The 15899-nt window shown below is 29.1% G+C and overlaps 1 protein-coding gene across 6 annotated transcripts in view; it reads left to right on the forward strand.

Moving 5' to 3' along the window:
- The window catches only part of LOC111619296 (coiled-coil domain-containing protein 102A-like), a 47583-nt gene that overhangs the window by 29734 nt on the left and 1950 nt on the right, over positions 1-15899 (forward strand). For 4 of the 6 annotated variants that reach the window (XM_023360988.1, XM_023360987.1, XM_023360989.1 and 1 more), the window contains 4 exons: positions 1015-1131; positions 6826-7035; positions 10030-10200; positions 10283-10386. In XM_023360988.1, coding sequence (XP_023216756.1) covers positions 1015-1131; positions 6826-7035; positions 10030-10200; positions 10283-10386 — 602 coding nt within the window. The remainder of the gene's footprint in view (positions 1-1014; positions 1132-6825; positions 7036-10029; positions 10201-10282; positions 10387-15899) is intronic. The other 2 variants (XM_023360992.1, XM_023360991.1) reach the window with 2 other exon arrangements.

The following is a 15899-nucleotide window of genomic DNA, read 5'->3' on the forward strand; positions in this document are numbered from 1 at the left end:
TTATTGTATAATAAATATATAAAAATATGAAATATAAAGGAAAATAATGATAAAACTTTATTTAGCTATTTAATTCAGAAACTTCAGTAAAAGTTTTTAAAAACTGTTTATTAATTGTCAAATTTTCTATGTGGGAAATGAATGATGATTTCATTTTAATTCAAGATAAAATTTTATTCACTAAGTAATGTTGAAGAGAGTTTTGAAATAAAAACAGATTTTTTTTCAGTTTTTTTTAAAGCTCTGTTTCAGTTTGTTTTCCATGAAAATTTCAAACTGTGGTTTAGTAAGTAACATCAACTTGCCTTTACTTCTAGTGCATAACTATGAAAGTAAACAGTGATGTAACAAGTGACTGAACTGATTAGAAACAAAGTAAACAACATTTCAATTTCACTTTTAAAACACATGATTTTCCTGTATTTTGGTGAATATTTCAAAATAATGTTTGTAGGTTTAGCCAAAATGCTACTCCATTTTATAGTAACATTTTTGTGGCTATTGCCATAATATTAATTTTCTATTGCAAATTAACATGGGACTACCAAAACCTTTTTTATGTGATCAGACATTCTGCACCTCTTCTGTGATGATAATACTAATCATAGAAGGTTGAAACTTGCTGGTTCAGGAAACATAATTCTGAACCCTAGTTGAGAATTATAATAAATAAATAGAAATTAATGATTATGAATATACAATGTTGATAACAATCAGTTAATTAAGATGATATTTTGGATATTTATATATGTTTATATGTAAATTTTTGTGTTGATTGTTATGATTTTTGTAATAATCTTTGTCTCAGTAAATTATTGTTTAATTATACTTTTTTATGCTAAAATTTTAAGAACAATATTACAAAACAAAAATTTTTCCTTTTTTGAAAAGGCTCATAGGTGAGTGAATTTTGAGAGAATTTAGAAAATTGTAGCTACAATCACTGGCAATTTATATTTGTAAAGAAAATGAATATTAAATATTACTTTACAAATTAATGATATAAATTTTTAGTTGAATCAAATGAAAGCTGAACATCAAGATGAAATAGATAGTATCAGATTAGATTTAGAAGATGAAGCTAATAATCGTACTACTTTAGATCAGAGATTGTCAGAATTAAGAGCAGAAGTAAGTATTGAAATTTTATTTTTAACAAAATTTTTTTATGCTCAAAAATAATTTGATATTTTATTTTTAAAATATGCATTTCTTAAAAGAAAAAATTAAATATTACAGTTCTGCTTATCAAATTATTTTATATTAATTAACTCAATAGAATTAATGTATATTATAAATTATGATATATGTTAATTCTCACTATTTGAAGTTTTTCACCTGTTTTACATTTTTTATGTTCAAAATTATCTTTTGAATATATTAACATAAAGATGCTTTGCCATATCTGTTTTAAAGAGTAGAAATGGTGTTGAGATTCATGATGGGGTTAGAATAAGATATGATAATTACTAATCATAAGTGATACTGAGTAATTTGCTTTAAATCATAGCAATTCATATTTCAAATAATAATAATTTTTCATATTTCACAAATAATTGGAAATTTCTCTCAATTCTAATAGATTGAATTATTATTTTTCAAATGTTTATTGTTCTTAAGATTTATATGCTTATTGTGTTTGTGATTTTTATATTTGTAATTTTAAAAAATATATGATAAATCAAATTGTTAGTTTTTGTCAACATAATTTATTTTGTAGATTTCTTTTATTGAGTTTATAATAATTTTCAAAAATTTTTCTTATTTGATTCTTGCATGTTCTTTTAATGAATATAGAAAATTTTCAGTGTTTAAGTATAATTTATATATAAATATTATATAACTCAAAAAACAAAACAATGTTTTAATGGTAAAAATATAACAAAAAGCATAAGAAAAATAATGTGTTATTTTATATTGCTGAAGAAGTTGTAAATCATCTTCAGGAATGCTGGTTAATATGGAGATAAGCATGCAAAAGTGTAAACAAATGATTGTTGTACTTATGACAAAAATTATAAAAAAAAAATAACTTTATTGTTTAATTCATTGCTAATGTACTTAAGGTATAAAATTAAACATCAAACAACAAAAATAAAAATCTGTTTGAATATATTTGTCAAAATTATGTCAATAAAATTGTTATTTTCAAGGTAGATAAATAATCAGAATCCCATCAATTAGTTACATCAGTTTGTAGGCTTTTTTGAAAATCCATGACACTTCTGTAATGCAATGATTTTTTCTGATTCTTAAAATTCCAAGAACTTCTGTATTGTTCCAGGAAATATCCAAATTCCTAGCTAATACATTCTGTTAGAAAGGTGCTGTCTTTTATTGTACATCTTTAGTATGGCCTTTGATCTAGCAAAGATTTTACATTTATAATTTACATTGTAATTGATTACAATGTAAGTTAGTATAGTTGTGCAAAAATATAAATTGAGTGTTTTCTTAACTGAGAATCAATTTTTTTTAATTGATAAAGCTGCTAATTATTTGAATCACTAAACTAATTATGTAGAGTTCTATCAGTTAATCTTGTTAACATTAATGATTGTTATATAATTAATAATTAATAAACTATATAATATAATTATAATTACTTTATTTTTGACCAATAAATATATCATTATTAGGAAAGACTGCTAATATACTCATAAATTAACACTTATTGGAACTAAAAATGAATTCATTCATTAATTGGATTGAAAGTTGCAAAAATTATATGCAGAATATTTTAAAATTATATATTTGTTTACTTTGTTCTTAGTTTTTTAACAGAATCATAAAATAGATTAATTTTGAGTAAAAACTTCACTACTAGTTACTAATTAAGTAAAAATTCAAGAATTTCAATAATTTACCAGTTTCAAATAAAATCAGATTCATGTTGTTATCATAAGTTATATAATATAAGAAATTGCACTTTAAATTTCAAAACTCCATTGTTAGTAAATTTCTTGACAAATTAATCATTGTTCTAATTATTGAATAAAATTATTGATAAATTCTGATATAATTCTTTTTGTCATGGTTATATTTATAAAATTATAACTAACTATATATATTACATATTTTTGATAAATATATAATTAATATATCATGGAAAATTTATATTAAATAGAATTTTCATCATTAGCACAATTAGAATTGGAATTAGAAATAATTAGAATAATGATTTGCTTTCCAAAAGAAATTCATTGATGTAATCAGCTTTCAAGATAGTTTTTGTAATAAGTATTAAAAAATTTTGAAAGCATATCAAACAGCTCTAAAATAATTCCTAACAAAACATATGATTCAAATTTTATTTAAAAGAAACATTTACATACTTAACAGTAATGCCTTATTTAACATTGCTCATGCAATGCAGGCAAACATATTTCAAGTGTTTTAGACTTATGGATTTTTTTTCAGTTTATGAGAACAACATGATTTGGAGGTGGTTTTTCTTACCATTTAGTTTGCTCATTTCTACCTATGTAACTTCTTCCATTTGCCTCAGAGCTCACTTCTACACTGTCTTCTTTTTTGCCATTGCCTTCTTTTTGTCACCATTGCCTTCTTTTTGTCAATTGTGTCAATGCCATAGTCTGAAATGTAAATATTATTCTCTTCTCTCTCATCTCTTCATGGCTTTCGTCCTCATCACTTCTGCTGATTGTGCAATGGAAGAAAATTCTTTTGCCTAGAGGCAGAAAATGACTAAGGATATGTAAATGCTCAAAACCTTAAGTTTTACACAAGTCTAAAACTTTCAAATAATAAATGTTGCACTAAAATTACTTGTTATGCTTTCATTCCTGTAGAAACCATCATTTGATGTCTGTATGCATCTTCAACTATAAGTAGATTGAGTGACATCAGAAAGTACTGCAGTGACGCATCTGGTATTGGTGTTCCTTTCTTTCATATTTTTCTCAGAACTACACAAACAATGAATAATTAAGACAGTAGAATGTTACAGAAGATACTTGAAAATACTGAGAAAATTTGAACTCACATATATGTACTACAGTATGCATTAAAATATCACTGGGGTGACTCATACATTTTGCATTCCCATTTCTGGATTAACCTGATATTGATCAGAGTTTTGTATTTGGTATAGTGGGGTCTTTATCAGCCCAAGTAAGTTAAATTGAGGAATCAGGATATAATCATACTTGTATTTATTTTAGATAAAAAAATGCAGAAGCCTAAAAATTCTTTATGTATGTCACTTTTATGTATTCTAGCCCAGTATTTTCCAATCTTTTTGGACTTACGGCACACTTAAACAATTGTATGAAGGTTGAGGCAGACTGTTAGTAAATACTGTGGGATTGGCCAACAGGTCAATTGTGGAATTACTTTCAAGTGAAGTTAAAATATCAAAATCTTGTTTGTTATTCTCATTGCTTATTCATAGTTAGTTCCACTGGTGTGCAGTCCCTTTTTCTTTTTAATATTTTATCACAAGTTTTAAATTTTGAGCTAAGATTTCTTAATTTCCTAAATTTATATACTGTTTCAGTTGATGTTAAAATTATGCTGAGAAACAAGCATTTTTCAAATTATTTTACTGATAAGATTATCCTTGTCTAAATTACTGTTTTCTTATATATGAACATCAACTCAAAAATCCAATTTTTTTTAATTATTTAATTGATTGCAATGACAACTAATAACAATCTGTTATTAAATATTAATATCTAATTATAAATTATTTACCTTATATTACTCAGAATAAGATAATTGTCACATGCACTTATGACATTGTCACAATGCTGGGCTGCAATCTTTAATCATATCTTGATTTAAAAAATCATGTGACTTCTGTTCAAAACTGGAAGTTCATATATAGTTAGGTTGGGCTTCTGTCTCTTAAATTTGTCATATCTGGTCTTGATTTTCATCTATCTAATTCCATTCTCAAGATTAGGGAAGGACAGATAGATGATAGTTACATAGTAGGTCTGCAATTTGAAAATTGCAACTCAATAACAATTTTTCAAAGCTTGAAATAGTGATGATATCATCATAAATTACTTTATATTTACTGTACAAAAGGATTTAGCTGTTTCTACTCACATGGTAGAGAAATCTCTTCTTGTACTGTGATAAAGAGATTAACTTTTTTTAAGTGATTAGAAATGTTTGGAAATTGAAAAATTAATGGTAAAGCAACTTGGCAATTAGAAGGAAATACAGGAACTTAAATCATGTAATCAAAGGAACATATGCTTGGCATTTCTCCAGATTTTTATTGAAATCATGCATAGAACATAAATTCTGTCTTTATACAATACATTCCCAATGTTAGCTGTCTAGTAAAAACTTCAGAAATACAGTTGATAATACATAGAAAGGCATTTTGTTCTTTGTAAATTTTTTAATTCATCTGACACTAGAATCACTATTGCTTGGTGACCTGTTTTTTGGCTCTTTAGTTTGGAACTACTGTTCTAGCTGTTTATATTTTTTTTGTATTATATTCAGACTGCTTGTTAAAATAAGTCTTGTACATAATTATAACTATTCTGTTACTCTAATGAAGGAATTTTTGACATTTTATTTTCCTGGCTGTTATAACATGGGAAAGTATTATAATCATGTCAAATTTGATAAACTGTATTTTTTACAAGTCTCAACAGTTCGACATTTCCTGAATCCAAAAAGTATAAAAAAGTGAGAAAAGGATGTTTATGTCTGTGTGTTTCATTTAATATCTCAGGTTGGAGTAAAGATAAGAAACAAATTGACATGGTAACTTTTATATAAGGGGAACTGATGCTATTAAAGTTTTGAATACAGAAATCAAGGGGATGGGAAGATAGAGGGTGTCATATCATATCTTGAGTGGGGTCAAACTTTATGAAAATTTTACTCATTATTGGCGTTTACAAACAATATTTTTAAAAATTCATCTCTACTCTCAAAATTAAGCCTGTTTTGCTTTTAATAATAATTAATGATATAAATGTTATTTTTTTTAAACAATACCTCTTTACAGATGGTGCTACAGAATTTTAACTTTCAGTTAGTGTCAGTGTTTGCCATTTAAAAAAATATTTAAGTTTAGAATTTTTATCATAATTTAACAAAACTATAAACTATTCCTTTTAAGCTTTTGTTATTACTTTAATTTTATATTTTAGTATAATTGAAAATTATTGGACTTCCTAATAATACCCTTAACCTCTTGTTCAAGTGCTGGGAAAGTCTAGTAAAGTACTTGCCTGCTTTTTTCAGTGGTGGGATTCAAATGATTTAACTGGTTTGCTGTACTAGTGACCATTATAAGTATAAAAAACAATATTTGTTTATAAAATTTTGTGCAGGGCCTTATGATATCCAATCTCAATCATCATTGGAACCAAAATTTTGGATTTGTGTTCTGCCAGTCACAAGACTTGTGTAGTCTTTCATCTAAATGATCATTATAGTTCTATAATAAATTGTTTCCATACACGACTGATTTGCTTTTTGCTTTGAGATTTAGACTTTGTTCCAAATTTGCTGCTGCAATGCCATTTGATTTGAATAATAACCATAAACAATCAAAAACATGAACTATTTGAGAGTTAACTGATTGCAATAAACATATTTTGGAATGAATAACACTTAATGTATATTTTTCCACCATTTATTTTTAGGAAACTCGCTATTCAGTTTTTGTTATTTTAGGGAAAATAGAAATAAAATATTTTATCATAATGTAAAGTAAATTGTTTAAGAATAATCAACTTTTAATTAATTGCAGATATGATATGGAAAAATCAAATTTTAAGAACAATTTTATTCATTGATTAGTATCTTTTTGCAATTTGCTTATTCTAGTTAGAGAGACTTCAAGCTGAAAATGCTGCTGAATGGGGTCGTCGTGAAAGACTAGAGACTGAGAAATTAGCATTGGAGAGGGAAAATAAAAAATTGAGAACACAAATTGAAGATTTGGAAGAGAGGTTGGAACGAAAGACAAAACAAATGACAACAGCTTCTGATTTTGATGTAAAAGCACTGCAAATGGAATTACATGAAAAAAACAAAGTATGCATTTATGAAAGTTAGATTTTATTTTATTTTATTGCCCCTGTTGACTCTGTTTTTGCATTATATAATTATTAGTTGAAAACTTATTTAATATATGAATTTGTTTTGTTCATGACTTATTTTTAAAGTCAGAAAGTAACAACACCAAACGATCGCCTAATTATCGCGCTATAATATGGCTATTTTAAATGATTGGAACTAAGTAATTTGACAATTAGAGGTAGGCGTTAGGTGCCATCTCTTAATTAAATTAATAATTAAATAAATAATAATTAAATAAATAAATTTAGAACATTCTGGAATAAAAGAACTGGCCCGGGGCGGGGCTTGAANCTTTTTGTAATGAATTAGAGGTAGCATAATTGATATTTTGGTTTATCTCGAATCTGTAATATTTTAAATCTTCGTTGTATTAAACATAAAGGTCTTTGTATTTTACAAATTAATTGGTTATGGAAAACTTAAGTTGTATTTTCTATGAAGTCTGTCATAAATTGAGTTTATTCTATGAAATACATTCTGGAATTCTTTGGACTATATTATAAAGGCATAACGAAGCCAGTCTGTGCATAATGTTTTTAGTTTTTGACTATCATTTTTAAAATTTTTGAAGTTTTGGTTGACCCCAAAATCAACTCTGCTGTCAGTTTTTTGTGTAGAAATGAAATACACAATATCCAACATGCAATACAAAGAATTCACAGTTTGGAAGATGTTAAAAAAATTATACATCATTCCATCAGGAACTAACCAAGCATTTTACACACAAAACCAAGAATCTACAAGTCATGCCAAAATTTTTTATATGGGCATCACATATATAAAACCCAAAAACAATAACACTAAACAATCATACACAATACTGACTGATCATGTGCCTTCCTACCCTCTATAAAATACCCATTCCTTGCATCACAAACAAAATATATTATCATATAAAACAACAACATTCTCACAATATAAACACACAAACAACATATAAACACAAAATTCTCACAGAGCAACAAAAAAAAACTGGTATAAACCACATGGAATGTAAACAGTTACTTATAGATTGTCATTCTATGAACACACACACAATCTTATATGTAGCGTATAACAAATACATACTGGAAGTAGAATCAGTTGAAAAGTAAACCACCAATATAAATCCAGCAAAATTTAATAAAATAATTCTTTATTTAATATTCTATTTTTGGTAACTGAGGATGATCATTGAAAAACAATTGAAAACGTTTTTATTTTATTAAATTTTGCTGGAATAAATCCAGCAAAATTTAATTGGTGTAATTAATTTATATTGGTGTAGTTTATTTTTCAACTTATATGTAGAATATATAGATTACAGGAAGGCATTCAACAGCATCTTACACTCAAGGTTATTGCATACATCACATCTATACAAATCTATACGAAATATATCAACATTCATTACATTTTTAGAAAACACAATGTAACATTAGAGAACTCTACACCTCAAACTTTACAACTCATACATTAAACAAATCAAATATACATAAGATATGGCATTTTCTAGAGGACTTATTAAGTTCACTTTGCTTTTATATGGCCTTAAATACACTGTTCAATAAATACAGATACAACATCAAGTACAACAGAATAATGCAAATACATATTATTTCATGTCATGTAATAAATCTCTGCTGAAAAATCTATTCAGGTTCTCTGTAGGAACTGAGATCTCCAAAAGTAGTTCAGTTGTATCTCCAGGAAGTGTGAATAAACAGCATGATATGAAGAAATGGATTTGTCCCTTAGTGAAAATGGGTGAGAAACATCTGACGAAGGATTGATCTCATCAATTTAATCACAATGATTAAGCAATAATAAGCACTTTTAATAACTTACTAAGTTATTGTAAGTTGCTTTGCACTTACAATAACTTACTAATTATTAACTTTCTAATAATAACAGCAATTTTTAAAAAATTTAATTACCTTTTAAAAATATTACTTCTATTATAATAACTTATGCATTTACAATAAATAATATTTTATATATGATATGTAAGAAGAAAATTCTGCAGTTTTCTAATTATGTTTAAAAATGGCTGTTAATTATAAGCATCTATTGTAGATATATTCAATACTTAAATGGAAACAAGTATACTATTTGTTATTCTCTTTGATTATAGATAAACTTTTATAAATTTTTCTGATAAATTTTGGCATTCTGTAGTTTATAAGTGTTATGTTTGCTTCTGTAATATATATGTACAGTACATTACATTTATGCAATAATTGTTGATGAAAATATATACTCATATTTGCATTAGGTAATTACAAGTATATAAAATTTACATTTTTTTTCAAATGATTACGTGTTTATGAATGGTTTTACTTCAGTTTATTATGAAAACAGATTTAAAATAAGATTATATAAATGTTTGTAATTGACAGATTTACACAAATAATTAACAGAGGGACATAAGTGAACTAAAGTGTACTTTTTGGACTGTACCATACACATTTGAGTAGAAACCTAGCTAATTTGAATTTTCACTAATTCAGACCAAGATTTTCCCAATTACTCTGAATTGTGAAGTTCTGCTGTATTTTGTTTAAATTTATACTGAAATTGAACACGATCTTTTTGAAAGAAAAAGAAAGAAAAAAAAACTTAAATCTATATTTAGATTGAAACCTTAATTGTAAGAAAGATAAAAGTACTGTCAATAAATTTTATTGTAATGATATAAAATCTAGAAAATATGCTCTTATTTTTTCAGTTCTTTGCAAATGCTACTTTTGTCACAATAAAGAGGAATGAGTAGTTTTGGTATTGGATGGACATATGTTTTTCAGAAAAACAAATGATTCATGAATGATAATATCAAAATAATAGAACGACTTTGTCTTTTAATTTTGTAAAAAAAATCAAAATAATAATCATTTCATTAATATTATTTAATCAAAAATTTAATAAATGTTTAATTTAAATATATTGATTTAATTTCTTTTGTCTTATTAGGAATTAGCTGATTTAAAACATGCCCATGGTAAAATCAAAAAGGTTCTTCAAGACAAATCAACAGAATTAGCACATGCTTTACGTCGTTCAGAACAATATGAAGCAGAAGTTAAAAAGTTAAGAGGACGAATAGAAGAACTTAAAAAAGATTTGGCTACTGCAGAAGATGAAGTAAATAATTTATATTAAAAATACAAAACTTTATAGAATAAGTTATATAAGATTTTTAATTTTTATTTTATCAAATTTTCAGGTTGACAGTGCCACAAATAATATTCGTAAATTACAAAGATCAAATGATGAACTTCAGGAACAAGTAGAAAGTTTACAAGTTCAAGTAGAACACTTGCAAAGCAGGTAAGATATACACACTTTTAAGATTTGGGTTTAACTATTTCATCAATAATTTATTTGTGATGTCAAACACATCAAAATATTGATTTAAAATTTTGGGCTATCTAATAGAGACTCATAAGCCAATTTACTCAAAATAATTTTATGTAAAAAATTTATTTTTAATCAAAATATGTTGTTTTATTATGCAAAAATAATTTTTATTTTGAATTAATAATAATCTTATTTATTATTTGTTTGTTTTTTATAACAAATTATAAGAATGTTTTGTTAAAACGTTTTTTATACAGAGCTATAAAATATTTTAGATTAAATAATAATAACAACACTACCATGGTCACCATCTGGTCATGGTTGGGAGAGCTCAATAATTTTACTGATCCATAGAGCAATGCCAACTGGAGCACAAGCTTTTGGTATGGACACCCATGCCAGTAAGGTCTATTGGGAGAAATGAAGCTAAAAGTGACCACACATATTCTGTGGAGATAATTACCATGGTAGTAACCAGGTCTAAGTTTGATACCAGCTTTGATGTCATCTGGGTTAACAAGGTCTGCATTCATGGGTTAGGCAGAGGCTCACGAAAAATAGGCCACACTCTCCCTTGGCTACTGGAGATGAAAGCAGTGCCCACCCAAGCATGGCTACTGCAATGCCCTCACTAGTTGTGAGGGCAGTACAGTAGCCATGCTTAGTGTTTTAGTGGAAATGCATCCGTAGACTACAAAAGCTGGAAAACCAACTTATGGATGAAATGTACAATGGAAATGAATGACTTTATCATCTATGCATACTACACCATTACAAAACTCAAAACAAACATGACAGTGTACAGACAACAACTACACCATAGAGTCACACAATAATATTTTCACCTCGCTGTCACTGTACAAATGGTTGTTGATCAAAAAAGAACAATTATCCACAACCACCTTATCACAAATAACACTTGAAGATATCAAACAACAGGTTGCTGATCAATACATCAGCAGACAGAAACATTAACATTAATTAAGATCATGTAACCTACCAGTATAATCCAGCAACAAGTGCTGATAATAGCGCGCACACACGCGCACACACAAAACAACTATAGGTAATTCCCGTATAACACGGGAGTTACGTTCCAGAAAATTGCTGTGTTATGCGAATCGTGTTATACGAAACAAAGAACTAGTGCAGAAAGGGGGGTTAGGTTTCAAAAATTAAAAAACATGTTGTTAAATCCTTATTTAAATTGGATTTATTATTCATTTTTTTCATAGGTAAAATACTTATTTATTATTTAAGTAAATATTTTACCAGAGGATTATTCATTTTATATGATGATCTCAGCATGAGCACCATCAACTGGTAACAGTTTGTGGGTGAGTTCGTTAATAGCGGTCGCTCTGCAACGGGAGTGTGCTGTTGTTTGTAGGCATTTAGGAACGACAGTGAAAGAAATATGGCGGCACCCGCACTATCGATAGTATCGAGGAATCTGTAATTCTAAAATGAGCTTTTAGAGGCAAAAGAAGGGTCCCAATTGTAAAATTTAACCATTAAATTGATTATTTGTTGAAAGAGCATTCAAAGTAGCCATGAAAACAATTAGAATGCTCACGCAGAGTTAGGCGGAGGTATAAAAGAACGCACCCTTTATTACGTTTTATGTTGTACGAGAGTTTTACCCAATTCCTGAACCGTGTTAGAGTGAACCCGTGCTATAAAAGCACCGTGTTATACGGGGGATGTTCCCAATTCTTGAACTGTGTTAAGAGTGAATCCGTGCTATAGAAGTGCCGTGTTATACGGGGGTTACCTGTACCACTAATGATACTACAGACATTTCTTCATCCACCACTGATAACATAGACATAGATTTAGTTAATATGCTTTCACTTATATTTTAGGAAACACTCACTAAATATATGGGTACAGATCCCACACACAGGCCGCAAATACCAAAAATCAACATGTCTAAGGTAGTAGGAAAAATATTAAATTGTGTAAACACTCACTACCACACCATATTTATTTGATTTCTACACTCTCAGACATTTATACATTAGTTTATGCTGGGGCAGTCACAGTAGTGACACCAAGAACTGAAAATACAATCTTAGACAAATACACATAAAACACAATTCTATCACAAACCTACCTGGCAAAGAAGAATATAAATGCAAATAAATGACATTAGACAGCAATTAGGCAGGCTAACACAATACACTAAAAACAACATAATACCCAAATTAAAGAAACAACTCAAAAACATTTCAAGAAAATCAAAACACATACAAAACATGGATGTCATAACAAACATTACAGAATATATTGATACACTAAAACAAAAACTCGCAGCCAAACATGTACATGCAAACGATTCAAATGTTTGTTACTAAAACAACAAAATAAATTATATGCAAACAATGAAAAACTCTTTTACTGACAAATTAGTATCAAAACAACCACTGATACACAGAACAGTGGAACACCATCAGAAGAAACACTCGCAAATGATTGGTCTTCTCTTTGGTCCAGTGCAGTCACACACACACACTGCTGACGCAGGATTGAGGAAGGGAAAAAAAACTTGCACAACATACCAACTATGTCCTGTGCTGAAATAAACGTACATGACATCTGCTATGCTTTGAACAGAACACAACTAGAAGATACCTGGTGTAGATAACATTCACAATTTCCAGTACAAAAAGTTTACGTCACTGCACCTGGAACTAGCTAAACACCTAAAACATCATCATCAATCCATACAACATGCCAAAATTTTCTACTGTCACCTACATGAAACCTAAAAACAACAATACCACACACAATATAGACCAGTTACATGTCTTTCAACACACTACAAATTATTGATAGTATATAGCAAACAAAATATGCAAACATGTTGAAGAACACAACATTCTTACAGAACAACATAAAGGTTTGCAGGGAATGCAAGGAACAATTACTCATAGATTCAGTCATTCTATAACAAGCACACAAACAACACAGAAACATACACTATAGACTACAGAAAAGCATTCGACAGTGTTCCACACAGTTGGCTGCTACATATTCTACACATGTACAAAATACATCCATCACTCATTGCATTCTTCCAAAACACTGCAGCACTGGAGAACAACACTATATCTCAGGATTCATAACACTTCCATACAAACAAACCAAATATTCATTAGGTGAGGTGAGGAATTTTTCAAGAAGATTCCTTGAGTTTTCTCTGGTTCTGCTTAGCCCTGAACCCATTATCTAACGTTAAACTTCATCAACTCCTACAAATCACACAAATGGAGTTTGGTCTAGACAAATGCAAAATACTTCTCATAGAAAAGGGAGTCCTGAAGAAAGGAGATTTTGCACTTGGAAATGATGTTATTGAATCCATGGAAGAGGGCAAGTTCTACAAGTATTTAGGATTCCAGCAGGTCAAACTAACAGAACAACACAAATAAAGCAAAGATTAATTAAAGAATACCAAAATAGATTAAATGCTATTCTCAGAACACTGTTAAATGCAAAACACACAGTTAAAGCAATAAACACATATGTCATTCCAGTACTCATATATTCTTTTGGAGTTATACATTGGACTCACACAGATCTTGAGCAACTCCAAAGGAAAACAAGAACAACACTTACTAATCATAAACATCATCATCCTAAATCCACCACAGGAAGATTAACCCTTCCACGTAAAGATGGCAGACGTGGCCTGATTGACATAGTAAATCTCCACTACAAACAAATACAGACACTGCAAGAACAACAAAACACTACAACAAAACAAACACAAAGAAACATAAAGCAGTAATTCTAGAAGACTCAAATAATACACCATTAAGTAGTCATGGGCTTGAAAGGCACTCCATGGCAGGCATCCCTATGACCTGATCCAGGATTTTGTTGACAAAACTGCATCAAATGGCTTTGGGGAGATGTAAGGATTCATGATTGCATACAGGATCAGGTCATAAATACTAAAAACTACAGAAAACACTTTGGTCATAAATACTAAAAACTACAGAAAACATTTGTGAGTGTTGTATCATAGATACAACACTCACAAATGACATGTGCGGAAAATGTCACATCATACCAGAAACTATACACCACATCACTTCTGGTTGCAAGCTCTTGGCACAGACAGATTATTTACATAGACATAATCAAGTAGCAAATATAATACACCAAGAGCTTGCAAAGAAACAAATTTATTAGACATCCATGAACCATACTACAAATGTATTTCACAGACAGTATTAGAAAACAATGTGCACAAAATGTACTATGACAGAGCCCTAATCAATAGATAAAACAATTACCACAACAGACCAGACATCACACTTGTTGAGAAATACAATAAAATTACACACATTATATCCAAACACTCAATGTACAAAACACATGCACTGAAAAAAATCAGGAAGTACACAGAACTCACCCAGGAAATAGTCATCTGTGGAGGATGGATAGGGTACTTTTGGACATTGTGGTGTGGACAATCAGCATTACAATTCATCCCAAAAGTGTTCAGTGGGTTTTGGATTCAGGATGTTAGTAGGCCAATCTAGTTCTCAATACTCATCAAATCATGCATGGTGGATTTTGTTTTGTAGATGGATGTGTTTTGTTGGTACAAAAATGGACCTTCACTAAACTGTTACCATAATATTGAAATACAGGGTTGAGAATATCATAACAGCATTGTACTTGTTATCATTGGAACTAAAGGTCTTATCCCAAACCATGAAAAGAAGCCCTGACCATTTTGCTTTCTCCATCATACTTTACAGTTAGAGTACACAGGCAGACAAATGACATTCACTGGGCATCCTCCAAACCTAAATTCATTCAAAATCATATGGTGAAGTATAATTTACTGCCTACAAATTGCTTCCACTGTTCAACAGTTTAGTGGTGCCAAACTGCACCAGTCCAATTGATGCTTGGTAGTGGCTATGCTGATGTTGGCCTTTGTGCAGATGCTCAACCATGGGAAACCATTGAATGTAGTTTAACCATAGAACTAGTGTTGGAACTCTTGAATTAGTATTGCAACTGAAGAAAGACTATTTTGATGCACTGTCTACTACAGCACTCTGTGACTGTAATCTGTCATTTTATATGGTCTACTAGATCATAGCTGCACTATGGTTGTTCTCGAATTCGAGTGGAAATATCATAGAACAACATAATAGTATCTCAATTATGGTATCTGAAATAGGGCAGATGTTTTCCAAACAGACTTGTTGCTTAGGTGTCATCCAGTAGTCATGCCATGTTGAAAATTACTGAGTTATTTTGTAGTTGTTGGATACATAACTTAGCTGTGACATAGATGGGAAATCAACTACGTGCATAGGTGTCCAAATACAGATAGTATATATAAAATTATTATATTTATGTTTGCAAATATTTAACTATATAAATAATCTCAATATATTAGTGGTTATTCATTTAAATAAATAACAATGTGTAAATATCTGCTATCAAGGAAAATC

This window comes from Centruroides sculpturatus, unplaced genomic scaffold (genome assembly GCF_000671375.1).
Source record: "Centruroides sculpturatus isolate CEXI.00-Female unplaced genomic scaffold, Cexi_2.0 scaffold46, whole genome shotgun sequence".
Taxonomy (NCBI): Eukaryota; Metazoa; Arthropoda; class Arachnida; order Scorpiones; family Buthidae; genus Centruroides; species Centruroides sculpturatus.